This window comes from Festucalex cinctus, chromosome 1 (genome assembly GCF_051991245.1).
Source record: "Festucalex cinctus isolate MCC-2025b chromosome 1, RoL_Fcin_1.0, whole genome shotgun sequence".
Classification (NCBI taxonomy): domain Eukaryota; kingdom Metazoa; phylum Chordata; class Actinopteri; order Syngnathiformes; family Syngnathidae; genus Festucalex; species Festucalex cinctus.
In genome coordinates, this window is record NC_135411.1 from 22,004,526 (window position 1) to 22,016,568 (window position 12,043).

The 12,043-nt window shown below is 40.0% G+C and overlaps 1 protein-coding gene across 3 annotated transcripts in view; it reads right to left on the reverse strand.

The window, feature by feature from the left end:
• The window catches only part of LOC144020121 (dynein axonemal heavy chain 8-like), a 60,160-nt gene that overhangs the window by 17,433 nt on the left and 30,684 nt on the right, over nt 1-12,043 (reverse strand). For all 3 annotated transcript variants that reach the window (XM_077523230.1, XM_077523239.1, XM_077523248.1), the window contains 14 exons: nt 10,733-10,896; nt 10,104-10,296; nt 9,898-10,020; nt 8,618-8,748; nt 8,210-8,363; nt 7,961-8,125; nt 7,559-7,785; nt 7,345-7,463; nt 5,400-5,503; nt 5,147-5,323; nt 4,761-4,928; nt 4,478-4,693; nt 2,053-2,190; nt 1,843-1,970 (listed from right to left, as the gene is read on the reverse strand). In XM_077523230.1, coding sequence (XP_077379356.1) covers nt 1,843-1,970; nt 2,053-2,190; nt 4,478-4,693; nt 4,761-4,928; nt 5,147-5,323; nt 5,400-5,503; nt 7,345-7,463; nt 7,559-7,785; nt 7,961-8,125; nt 8,210-8,363; nt 8,618-8,748; nt 9,898-10,020; nt 10,104-10,296; nt 10,733-10,896 — 2,207 coding nt within the window. The remainder of the gene's footprint in view (nt 1-1,842; nt 1,971-2,052; nt 2,191-4,477; nt 4,694-4,760; nt 4,929-5,146; nt 5,324-5,399; nt 5,504-7,344; nt 7,464-7,558; nt 7,786-7,960; nt 8,126-8,209; nt 8,364-8,617; nt 8,749-9,897; nt 10,021-10,103; nt 10,297-10,732; nt 10,897-12,043) is intronic.

A 12,043-nucleotide genomic window follows, 5' to 3' on the forward strand; every position in this document is an offset into this window, starting at 1 on the left:
ATAAAGTTGGGAGAGAAACACCTGGAAAAGCACAAAAATACTACAGGGTACTTTATCGTGTTCAGATAAAAATACATGTACAACAACATAGAATTTGGAGGGAATCAAACATAATTTTTATCTTTGTTTTAATATTGTTTCTAAAAAAAGAAAAAAAAATCACATAAATTGAAAATGAAACAACCAAATGAAAATGAAGTACAGAGACACAGAGAGAAACAACCATACAGTAAACTAGGGATGTTCGATACCACTTTTTTTTTATCAAACATATACCAAAACTGATACTCCACTCTTAAGTAGTCACCAATACCAATACCAAATACTGATACCACTAGTACATAAAATTCTGCCTCAAAATGACAAATGATTTGAGAGAAAAACCTATATTTTCCTTAAATTTGCATAAAATGAACAGCAATTTTCTATTCCTCTAATTTCTAGTTCCTGATTACCAAATGGCCACGAGAGGACGGCCGATACTGGTATCGGCCACCGTTGTGAGTACTGATAACTTAAAATAAGGCTGGTATCACTTGATCTCATTAAAGCTGAAGAGAAACTCAAATAAATAAGAATAATAAAACTGATTTTCCTTCACGTTTCACTAGACAACAAAATTGGGAGTGACAAAACAGGGAAAACAATCTGTGTTTTGCATTAAAATAAACAAACTCAAAATTTAAAAAGAAAAAAGAAAAACAAAAAAAACAGCATTGATTTGTCTTTTGTTTAAGGATTTTTTTTTAAGAAATCACAAAAAAAAAATATCAATTGAGAAAAAAAACTTTGCATTTTGAAGTATTTGTTTTGGACTTTTTGACTATAGTATATGTTTTGGAATTGTTTTCTTTTTTACATCTCAACAATTGAACAAGAAACAACTCTTGGACCAAATCTACGAAACGTTTATGTGGCTTTAAAATAAACCATTTATTTGTCAATTTTATTTTATTTTTTTTAAATCACCAAAATTATTAGGGTATCAATTAAAAAACCTGTGGATTTTGAAGTATTTGTTTTGGACTTTTTGGCTAGTATCCATCCATCCATCCATCCATCCATCCATCCATCCATCCATCCATGCATCCATCCATCTTCTTGATCGCTTACTCCTCACAAGGGTCACGGGGGGTGCTGGAACCTATCAGAGCTGGCTTCAGACAGTAGGCAGGCTATACCCTGAATTGGTCGCCAGTCAACCGCAGTGACTATAGTATATGTTTTGTAATAGTCCTATTTTTTACATCTCAAAAATTGAACAAGAAACAACTCTTGAGCCAAATCCACAAAAGGTTGGCTTTTGCACGGCAGTATAAATGGAGAAATCCTGGAGTGTCTAATCCACAAAGCTCATTTCATTCAATTCATTACTTAACTGCGCTGGCAACCACCTTGCGACCTGGTGCACCGGTGCTTTTTGCGTATGTTTAAATGAGGTAATATGCTTATACTTGGCGGATAAATTGCCCACCTCTATGCAAATGAGACTCATGATCAACAGCATCTAATTCACGAACAACAGCACTAATTGCCACACAGTTTGAGCGACGCAAATACGGTCTATTGAACGCTGCTGTGTGGTTGGCGCTCCACTGTGGAAACCTGTTAAAGGCAGCAGCGAATGGCGAACAGAGAAGGCATCATCATGCCAGGCGCAATCGTTTGCCTCCCTACATGTAGCTTATGCGCTGTGCATAGGGTGCCATTCACCTACAACTATTTTTATGTTTGGGATAAAAATGGAAAAAAAAATCCCAAATTTGTAGAAAAACAGCAAAGAATTTTTATTTTTTTTTAATGTAATTTGGAGTAAAAACAAAACAAAACATTTCCGCCTACCTCTTGATCTGAGATTTAAATTCTTTGCTTTGTTGAGTCCAGCGAACTTTCTCATTACTCAGCCCGCCAATTAGATCTGAGGCGGCCTGCATTTTGTTCTTACACATCTCGGAACGATCCAGCAATTCCTGAAAGAAATTGTTCCAAGTCCAAGACTTATCATCAGGACACACTTTCTCTACCATAAAGTCTATCGGTCAAGTAGCCTACCTGCTTCTCCTTACTAGCGGCGTCACTCTTCGCCTGCACCAGAGCCAACTCAGCTTCCTTATCAGCCAGTGTGGCCTGGGCCGCCATTTGCTCAGCGCTGGCTTTTTTGTAGCGCACTTCCTGAACCGCTAGATTAGCCTAAGCACAAACAACATCATAGAGTGTGTTCAGAAAATGCCAACACTTCATTCCGTTTGTTTCGAGTGTGCACAGTGTTGTTAATATTGTGTAAGATGGTGGTTTTCTGGAATAACTAGCTGGAAGAGCAGAATGTGTCACAGACATTATTTTTTTTTTTTTTTTTTTTTTTTTTTTTTTTTTTTTTTTTTAAAGGAACAGCACATGAAAAATCAACTTTTTGGAGCTTTTAGTCATGTTAAAATGCTAATTCCTCATGACCAAAGTGGTGTTTTCCTCCATTTGCCCCTCTCTGAGAAATTCTAGGTCATTCTGCTCTCCAAGCACCAGCCCCTCCCAACCTGAGAAAACAAGCTGTTTGTACTCTTTGATGTCATAAGGTGCGAACCCACCCTCGCACCGCCTCTGCGGACTAAACACACGCCCACTTTCTCTGAGATGGGATTGTGACAAAAGTAGCCTCTATCAGTACATAGTCTGAACAAATGAATTCAAAGCAATAAATTACCCTTCACATTTGCAATGCCAAAGTGCAATGACAATTGGCTTAAAATCTGGCTGACACTTGTGTAAAGTTCAAGTAACATTTTTGCACTGTTGAACCTAACTGAAAGAAGAGTATAGTGGTTAATGTGCTTGCTCTGTAAGCAGAAGGTCCCTGGTTCAAAACCAGCCCAGGATTATCTTTATTTTTTTTCCCTCTCGCTTCTTCTCTCTCCTCCCTTCCTCCTCCACGATTTCTTGCAGCAAGTGGCCATTTTGTTTCAAATGTTTATTGAAGAATTGGCTTGCGCCAAGTTGCGTGGCGTACTCAGAGGAGTGCTCAAACAGCAGAGCTCCAACAGCAGACTGCAGTTGGCTCAGTGGTTGCGCCGCAATCACACGGGGAGAGGCGGGGTTTTACTGAACCGAGCGTTTACTTCCGCGTAACAAAAATAACCAACAAAACATCATTTCATTAAAAATTATATCGCCAAGGTGTCAAAGGTAAGATTTAATCATTATATGCCTATGGTTAAATTTTGGAAGGTCTTAAAATACCGTGGTGTAATCCCTTTAAATCAGGATTCTTATCTTTGTCTTTTTGGATGTTACCTCTATTAGAGTCAGCCTCTTGATCTACATTTTTTTTCCCTTCGCCAAATACCACCTGGGCACTAGGGGTGTGCTCAAAAAATCGATACGGCAATATATCGTTGCGGGCCTCATCACAATACACGTATCGATACGCAGGAGTCAGAATCAATATTGCTAGTTAACTATAAATCGCCAGTTCACGTTTGCCTTTGCGGCTTGCATTAAACCTAAAAAATCAAAACCAGCAGCAAGTTAATTGCTTTCAATTAATGCAAAAATAGCTCACCGGTGATTGGACACTGTGTCTTGCTAAGAAAAATGAAAGCAGAGGAAGAATGTCAACATGTATTTATTGATAAACTTAACATGGCACGTGTCTCAGTGTACCTATTTTCTAGGGGTGTGAATTGCCTAGTACCTGACGATTCGATTCGTATCACGATTCACAGGTCACGATTCGATTCAATACCGATTAATCCCGATACGAATTTATAAGTCGATTGTTGCGATTTTTTTTCATTCAAATTTAGAAAATACTAATCAGTAAGCTTGTAGAGTGTAAGATTTATATGAAAATGTTTTATTTATTTATCTGAAATTTCAGTCTTATAGAGGTTGTAATCTGTTTCATGTTTGAACAGCATTAAAATAAAATATTAAGGCTTAATGTTCCATTCATATAACATTCTTCCATGCTCAAGGTGTGAATCCTAACCCGAAGTCAGACGTTTTGTTGAATATTTTTCCATTAAAAATGGAAGTTTAAAAATCAATTCACACACAAAAAAAAAAAAAAAAAAAAAAAGGCAATGATGGTAAGACGTTGAATCGGTAAGACTACCGAATGAACAATTCTGAGCTCTTAAAAAAAAAAAAAAAAAAATCGATTTTTTTTTTATTGAATCGATTCGAGAATCGCGCGATGTAGTATCGCGATATATCGCCAAATCGATTTTTTTTTAACACTCCTAAGTCCTATATTTTGTTAAAAAAAAAAAAAAAGTGTCTTATTTGGGATACATATGTATCGCGATACGTATCGTATCGTGGCCCCTGTATCGTGATACGTATCGTATCGTGAGGTTGGCGGCAATACCCAGCCCTACTGGGCACCGAGACAAATTCTCCTTGGGAGTGGTTAGTCATGTATTTCCTCATTTGTGCGTGCTTTGTGACTTAGACACTATTGTTTTGACTATCTCAAGCTTACCTTGAGCGGCAGCACTTCCTTGTTGATGTCGTAGAAGGTGGCCATAGCCCTGGTCCACGCGAGCAGACCGGCCACGCTGCCGCACACCTTCTTAGCGTTTTCCATGGTGTAGTCCTCCATATCAAAGTAGGGATGCAACAGCTCCACCGTCTCCTCGTTGATCTTGTCCTTGACGAACTGCTGCAGCGACGCCAAGAAGCCTGTGCTGCCCATAAGCTGAAAGACAGAGGAAGGTGAGAAACGCAGACATTGGGCACAAAAAGAGAAACGGGACCAGACGCACCCTGAGAGCATCCGGCCACGACGGCTTGATACAGGGCAAGTTGGGATCCTGAGTGACGGTCTCCAACTTTCGTTGGAACAACAGCAGGCAGCAGTCCATGATCCTCATGATCAGATGTGGTGGCTTGGCCAGTTTTCTCACAGTGGCGATATCAGCGGGTTTGATGGTCTGCGGGTCACCGACAAGCAACTCAAAATATGTCTTGAAAATAAGATTTTATATTTTCTAATCTAGTTTTAGATTGTACTTGATTTTTTTTCCCTTCTAGAAAAGCAATGAAGAGGTAAGTAATTTATTTGAGTAAACTATATTATCATCGCTGTCTGTCGATTAATCACCCAGTGCTACTTCAAAGGAAAACAAAACAAAACAAAACAACAACGCACATTCAGTGCATTTTCAGCCTCCTGTAACGCAGGCTTGGCCGCCTCCAATTTTTCCTCGGCAATGGCCCTCTCTTCCGTGATTTCATCTACGATCATCTGGGCTTTATCGCTCACGGTCTGGACCTCGTTCTTGATTATAGTGGCCGCCTCGGTTCGGACCATCACCTCGGCTAACACCTAAAACATACATCTCATATCACTGTTGTGGAATAGCAGAACCAGTGTCTCTCTCTTGTGATGTTCCTTTTTTTACCTTGTCAGCTTTGGCAGAGGCCACCACCAACTCTTTCTCACTGACTTCCAATTCTTTGGAGAGCTTAGCCACAGACACGCTGGCCTCCATCAGTTTGTTCAAACCTGACATTCAGATGTATAATAAGCTTGGGACATTTTTTGTAATTCATTTGATTTACTTATTGTAGCCCGAGGGTGAGACTGCCCACATTAAAAGGCCACTCTGTAAGGTGCAGTTTTGTTTTATTATACTTAGAAAACCAGTCAGTATTGTCTGGTTTTCTGGTAGTCTAACCCCGGGTTTTCACTGGATGCGGTTGCGGTGCGGTTGCGGTGCGGTGCGTCTTGACTGCGTGCTCCGGACGGGTCAATTTTTTTGTCAATCCACACCGGCTCCGCACAGCTGCGGTCCGGCAGCTCCGTCGCCGCCCACTTCCCAACGTGTCTCGCGGGACCGCGCGATCATGTGACATTTCACAACCACAAACATACAGAAAGTCTGCTCAACAGAGAAGCAGAAAGATATGAGATTCCATGCAGCATCCTTTTTTTGGTTGTCCTTGTAAAGTATATTAATAACGAGAGTCGGGTCAGTGCGGGTCCACTCTTTATTTCTGTCTTCCCCGTCCGGCTGCCGCTCAGTACGGCAAGCGAGACGGGCACAACAAGCAATCGCGAACATCAAACTCACAATACATTACAGTCCTTATAAAAAGGATGTGCCGTGTCATATATTATTTTGTGGTTTTCCACCTCCAATATAAACCTCTCCTCGTCCATGTTCGCTGGTGTCTAAACCGTGAATGAGCACATGGCCCGGCGACGCCCACGTCACGTTTTGCTGAAAAACTTGCGAAATAGGAGCTGGCGAGTATTTTATTCTGAAAGGTAACCGGAAATTTATTTTGAAACTGCCTCGGTCTTCCTGTCCCGCTCGATGTGTTTTGTGCTAGCTTGCCATTTGCCGGAGGCCTACCGCTGCGGCGTCCGGCAAAAATAGAAAATAGGCTATCCTTGCGGAAGGCTTGCGGCACGCCGCAGGCCTTCCGCAGTCGACACGCAACGCACCCGCAAGCGGTGTAAACTGCACCATTCGAATGAATGGAATCTAATTGCTTGCGTCGCCGGACCGCACCGCAACCGCACCGCAACCGCATCCAGTGAAAACCCGGGGTTAGGCACACCTGTGTACTAATCATGGTGTCTAATCAGCATCGTGATATGGCACAGCTGTGAGGTAGGATGGATTATCTCGGCAAAGGAGAAGTGCTCACTATCACAGATTTAGACTGGTTTGTGAACAATACTTGAGAGAAATGGTGACATTGCATATGTGGAATAAAATTATATCTTTGAATTCATCTAATAAAAAATGGGAGCAAAAACAAAAGTGTTATGTTTATATTTATGTTGAGTATAAGTTAATGTAGCATGCATACTGAATTATAAAATGTGTTCCTCTGTGTACATAAATGTTAAAATGAGTAATGAAACACAAGTGCATTATTATTTGCAATTGCCATTACTTGTTACAAAAGAATGTGGCATTAGAGTGCTTAGACCAAATTGTGTCTGAAGCTGCATTTCTATCTAAACTTCTATGAACTTTTAGTTCTCCGTATCTTCACTTTGAGGGACTAAAAGTTGAGAAAAAAAAAAGAAAACAAAGTACGGGATGTATTGTGTCTATGGATCTCTGTAACTTCTGATTCCAGTGACTAAAAAGTTTCTGCAACCTGCAATACAAAGTGTCACTATTCCCACATAAAGTAACTTTTGGTTCATAGCAACACGGTTCCATGGACTAAAATGTACCTGAAACTAAAAGTACAGTCCTGTCTTGTACTGTACACACCCAGTGGGTCTGTGACTGTATTTTGACCTAAAATCCCAAGCACTTTTGGTCCTTGGTACTTTTGGTTTTGTGGACCAAAATGTGTTTCTGTCTTTTTAATTGTCCTTACCGACATTCATGCGCTGGGCGAGGGTGTTAATGTACTCATGGTTTTGATGATAGAGTGTCTTGTAGCCATTGATGAATGAAAGGTACGATTTGGGGGTGACATGAGTTCTCCTCCTGAATCTGTAAAAACAAAAAATAAAATACATGGTTTCAACATCTCCACCTCATTAAGATGAGAAAAACTTCTTGTTGAATTGCATCAAAATGGTTGTCACCGTTCGAAGTAGCTTTCACACGTCTCAGACACTTTACGATGGTACACGCCCATGGTGGTTACCATGGAGGCTTTCACCTCTGGAGAGCAAACCACGGGAAACTCTGAGAGGAAGTGATGAGCCACCGCCACCAAAGCCTCCTCTGGCCATGGGGCAAACCAGTCCATTGTGCAACCAGATATCAAGCCCGGGAACTTCAGAGACCTAGAGCGAAACTTTGGTCCCACCTGTACAGTTGATAGACAGATACCATGATGCTAAATGCTAACGATCCTTGCTGCTGTTTACATTCATGCATTCATATCTCTTTCTCTCTCCGTTTCTATTCTGTCCATACTATTCATGACATTGGAGCATTTTTTTGTTGTTGTTTTTTTTTTTTTTTTTTTACATTCCACTTACCGGCGAGAAGCACAAGACAACGTGAAGATTCTTCCGCGCCCGTGATATGAAGTAATCGTAGAGATTGTCAAAAGTGGGTGGAATGCGAGGAAATTCCTTTTTCATTACCATGACCAGGTTTTGTGTAATCTCTTGGATCTCGTCCTTTGCAAACAGATTGGAAACCTGCACAAAGAAAAACAATTAGAGGTGAAGACAGTTCAAAGAGGACACATATAAAAGTAAATTTTCCCTAAAATGAGTAATCACCTCTCCAGACGACAGAACGTTATTCAGATACTCAAGGAAGGCCTCCTGCTTTATTTCATTGTCAGTAAAAAGGAAGGTGATTCCGCGGCCTTCGGCCCCGCTTGATTTGTACAACTTTTTTAGATCTTCCATGAAATTAGATATATTGTAAGACCTGGAGGGAAAGACAGAAAGTGCTGAGTATATCATTCATAAATAAATTGAATACATATGCACGTGATATTTGAGGGTTTTTTTCCCCATAATTTTAATAAGTTAGCAATAAATTCCTTGAACGTCATGATGAGAATTATGTGCAGAATTTTAAGGGGAAAACATTTGACTAATTTGGGAATATTCTACGGCTACGACATGCGATATTCTACAATTAAAGGCTAAAATGTTTAGCATATTTTCTGTTCTTCTTACTTGGTCAGTGTGATCTGGTTCACTTCGTAACCAGCAATATATGAAGCAAGACGAGTCAAACTCTGCTTCCCGGATCCTCCCACACCCACTAGAAGGGCGTTGCCAGTATCCGTGCGGATGATGCGCGATATCTATGGAAAATGGCAGGAAGTAACAAAATACACGTACTTTGTGACTGTATCTAAGTACCTGTAAATTTTTCAGGTATCTGTATTGGACTTTTATTTATACAGTACAGTGTTCTCTCGTGTATCGCGGGTTCATCTTTCGTGGCCTCGCTGTTTCGTGGATTTTTTACGTGTTTTTTTTTTTCTTTTTTTTTTTTCTTTTTTACGTGCTTTTTTAGTTTGTTTATTTTTTTGGTCTTTGCATGGCCGTATCTCTCGAACACTACATCCGACCGGGGACATAGAGGCAGATTTGTCTCGACGAGACCGTCGCTCCATGACACTGCAATACGGAGATAGCAAATATATACTTGCTGTATAACAAATAAATTTTAAAATGACTGTAAATGAAAAAAAAACATAAATGATGAATGAAAAAGCATTCATGATAACTAAAAATCATACCAAAATGAAAAAAAAACATAGTAAACGAAAAAATATATACTGTGCTGTATACTGTAATAAATGAAAAATAAACAAACATACTTTTCATGGAAAAAAAATAATGTAAATGAAAAAAGTATATATATGATGAATGAAAAATAATTTAGAATAAAGTAAAAATCATACCAAAATGAAAAAACATAAAATAAATGAAAAAATATACATATAATTAACGGGTTTTTTTTTTTTTTTTTTTTTTTTAATGAACGCAGATTTTCATTATCACAGGTAACACGGGTAACACCCACTATAAATGAGGGAACACTGTATTTATTTTTCAGATTTTTTCTTTGTCCATTTCCTGTTGCCTCTTTTCTTTTTGTCCCTGCATGGTTCTTGACAACCTGTGCCTTCGTACCATGCTGTTGCAATCCGTGAAGTTGTGGGGATGATCCTCACCCCTGTTGACCATGCCTTGCATGGCAGTGGCCGACTACTTGTGTGTGTGCGTGCGCGTGTGCGTGTGAATGGCCACCATAAGGTCTGGTTAGAGCGCTACATAAAAAGCAGTCAATTTACCATTTTTTTTTCTTTTACTGAAGTAAATGTGTTAAATCACTACTCTGGCTTTTACCAGTCTTTTTACACAAGTACTGTACAGTATCTGTACTTCTATTTATTAATGAGTGTGAGGACTTTTGCCACCTCTGTGAGCAGACTTAATCTGACCTTGACGAGGTGAGTCATGGCATCAGTGAAGAACACCAAGTCCATTTGCGCGCCCCTCACTTCCTCATTGTGCTTCGACTGATAGAACCGTAGCTTCTCCTCTAGGAATTCAAAAGTGGGCACCTGACAAAAAGATTACCCAAGTTGAAGACGGCCAATCGGTGGACACAAAAGAGTCTGAATAGCAAAAAGGACGTTTTTCATACGAGCTCGTAAATTTTGGGGGCGTCGAAAGAAGCACTTTCATCTTCTTCGCCGGTCGGTTCGGGAGCCTCTCGCATGAAGTCAACAAAGTACGGCTCCTTGTGGATTGACGCGACGAGGCTGGCGTCGACGTGCTCTTTGACCACGCGGCTTATAGAGATCTCAAACCAGTCTTTATCCTCAGGGCAAATGAACCTAAAAAGACAACCAATAACAAAAAAATGTTTTCGATCTGACTTTCCAAAGGGATGACCTGATTTAACATAAAAACAATGACACCGTGCTTTGACCTATTTAGTTCTATTGGGTAAAATGTCAGTTGTCATTGCTAAACAATGTGAGAATTGATGACTTTTTTTTTTTTTTTGCAAAGTGCCAACTATTATAAATAACTGTGAAGAGGATTATGTATTACATATGGCTGAAACATCATTCAGTTTATTTCCTATTGTACAGAGTGGTGGTTATCATGAAATCTTGCAAGCCTGCCAAGTGTGGAGAAGTGCCCCAATCTTGAGTATGCATCAGAGCACTCATGCATGCCAAAAGTGCAGGCCATTTTGGGTATTTAGTGAGCTTGAGACGTGGTTCAAATGGCCTGGTGTGAGCACATCCAGGTTTATCTGTCTACCTGTCAGCGATGACGCGCGTGCATTCGCTCTTGAAGAGGGCCACAAGGGTCTTGAAGTCGTTGCACTGCTCTGCCTCTACCTTCAGCATTCCTTGCCATATCCTTGACAAGTCTCGCAAGTTGAAGATGTAGTGGAACTTGGAGGGCGTGGGAAGCATCTTTACCTAATGTCAATATACACAGCACATCAGTTATTCTCAAACCTATTACATCAAGTACGACCTCAAAAAGTTATCAACTCTCCAAGTTGACATATTGCAATTAGTGTAGAACTCATATTGTGTCAAACTCATATTAGCTCAGGGGCCGCATGGAGGAAAATATATTACCAAGTGGGCCGCATCGGTCAAATAACACTATATAACTTAAAAACAACTGCCGTCAATTATATTCAAATTTTCACTATTTGTGGGCCAGCCTTAGATTAAGGAGCTCAACTGTAATCATATTATTCCAAAAAATAACACGAATGCAAATGGGACAGGGCAACACTGAGTTCTGGACGTGTTAAATCTACCTGTTTTGCATATATATTGTTCCCAGAACGCATTCCGTGGTGCAGTAATGACGTTATAAGGACGTGTTACCAGTAACTGAATTCGTGTCGTATTTAACACGTTTATGTCTGTCTATGATTTAAAATAGTAATAATTAAATAAACTGTTACTTTAAGTTGTGTGTAAAATAATGACATCCAGGACGATTTCCCCATACAAGTTGTATTGCTCATCTGAGGATTGCTTGTGAAATTACAAATTCATATGTTTTGATTGTGGCCGGCTAATTAATTAGTCTGACATTACATTTTATTTTATTTTATTTTTTTACTTTACTTTAATTTTACAATTATCTCACGGGCTGGATGAAACCCCTTTGCGGGCCTGATCTAGCCCGTGGGCCGTATGCTTGACACCACTGGTGTAGCAGGCCCAATGGGGTATATGCCGCGGAAGAGGCGGGACGTGATTTTGCACATCAGTTTGGTTCCAGTCTGGGTTGCGAACGCGCAACCGAGGTTCACAAAGTCGGAAGCACAAGTATTTTGACGCAGCCCACACGTCGCAAACCGAACCAGAACCAAACTGATGTGCAAAAACAGTCCCGCCTCTTCTGTGACAGATACCCCATAGTTCATCAAAACAAGGCACAGAATAAGTATATTTGATATTTGTGTAAGGTAAGCCACTGTTAGATTATGCACAGCTTGAACATTAAAACTGCACTTAAATAGAAGGAAAATTAAAAAACAAAAAAACAACAACTGCACTTAATTATGATTAAATTAAAATGTCTTGAATATCAAAGTTAAAA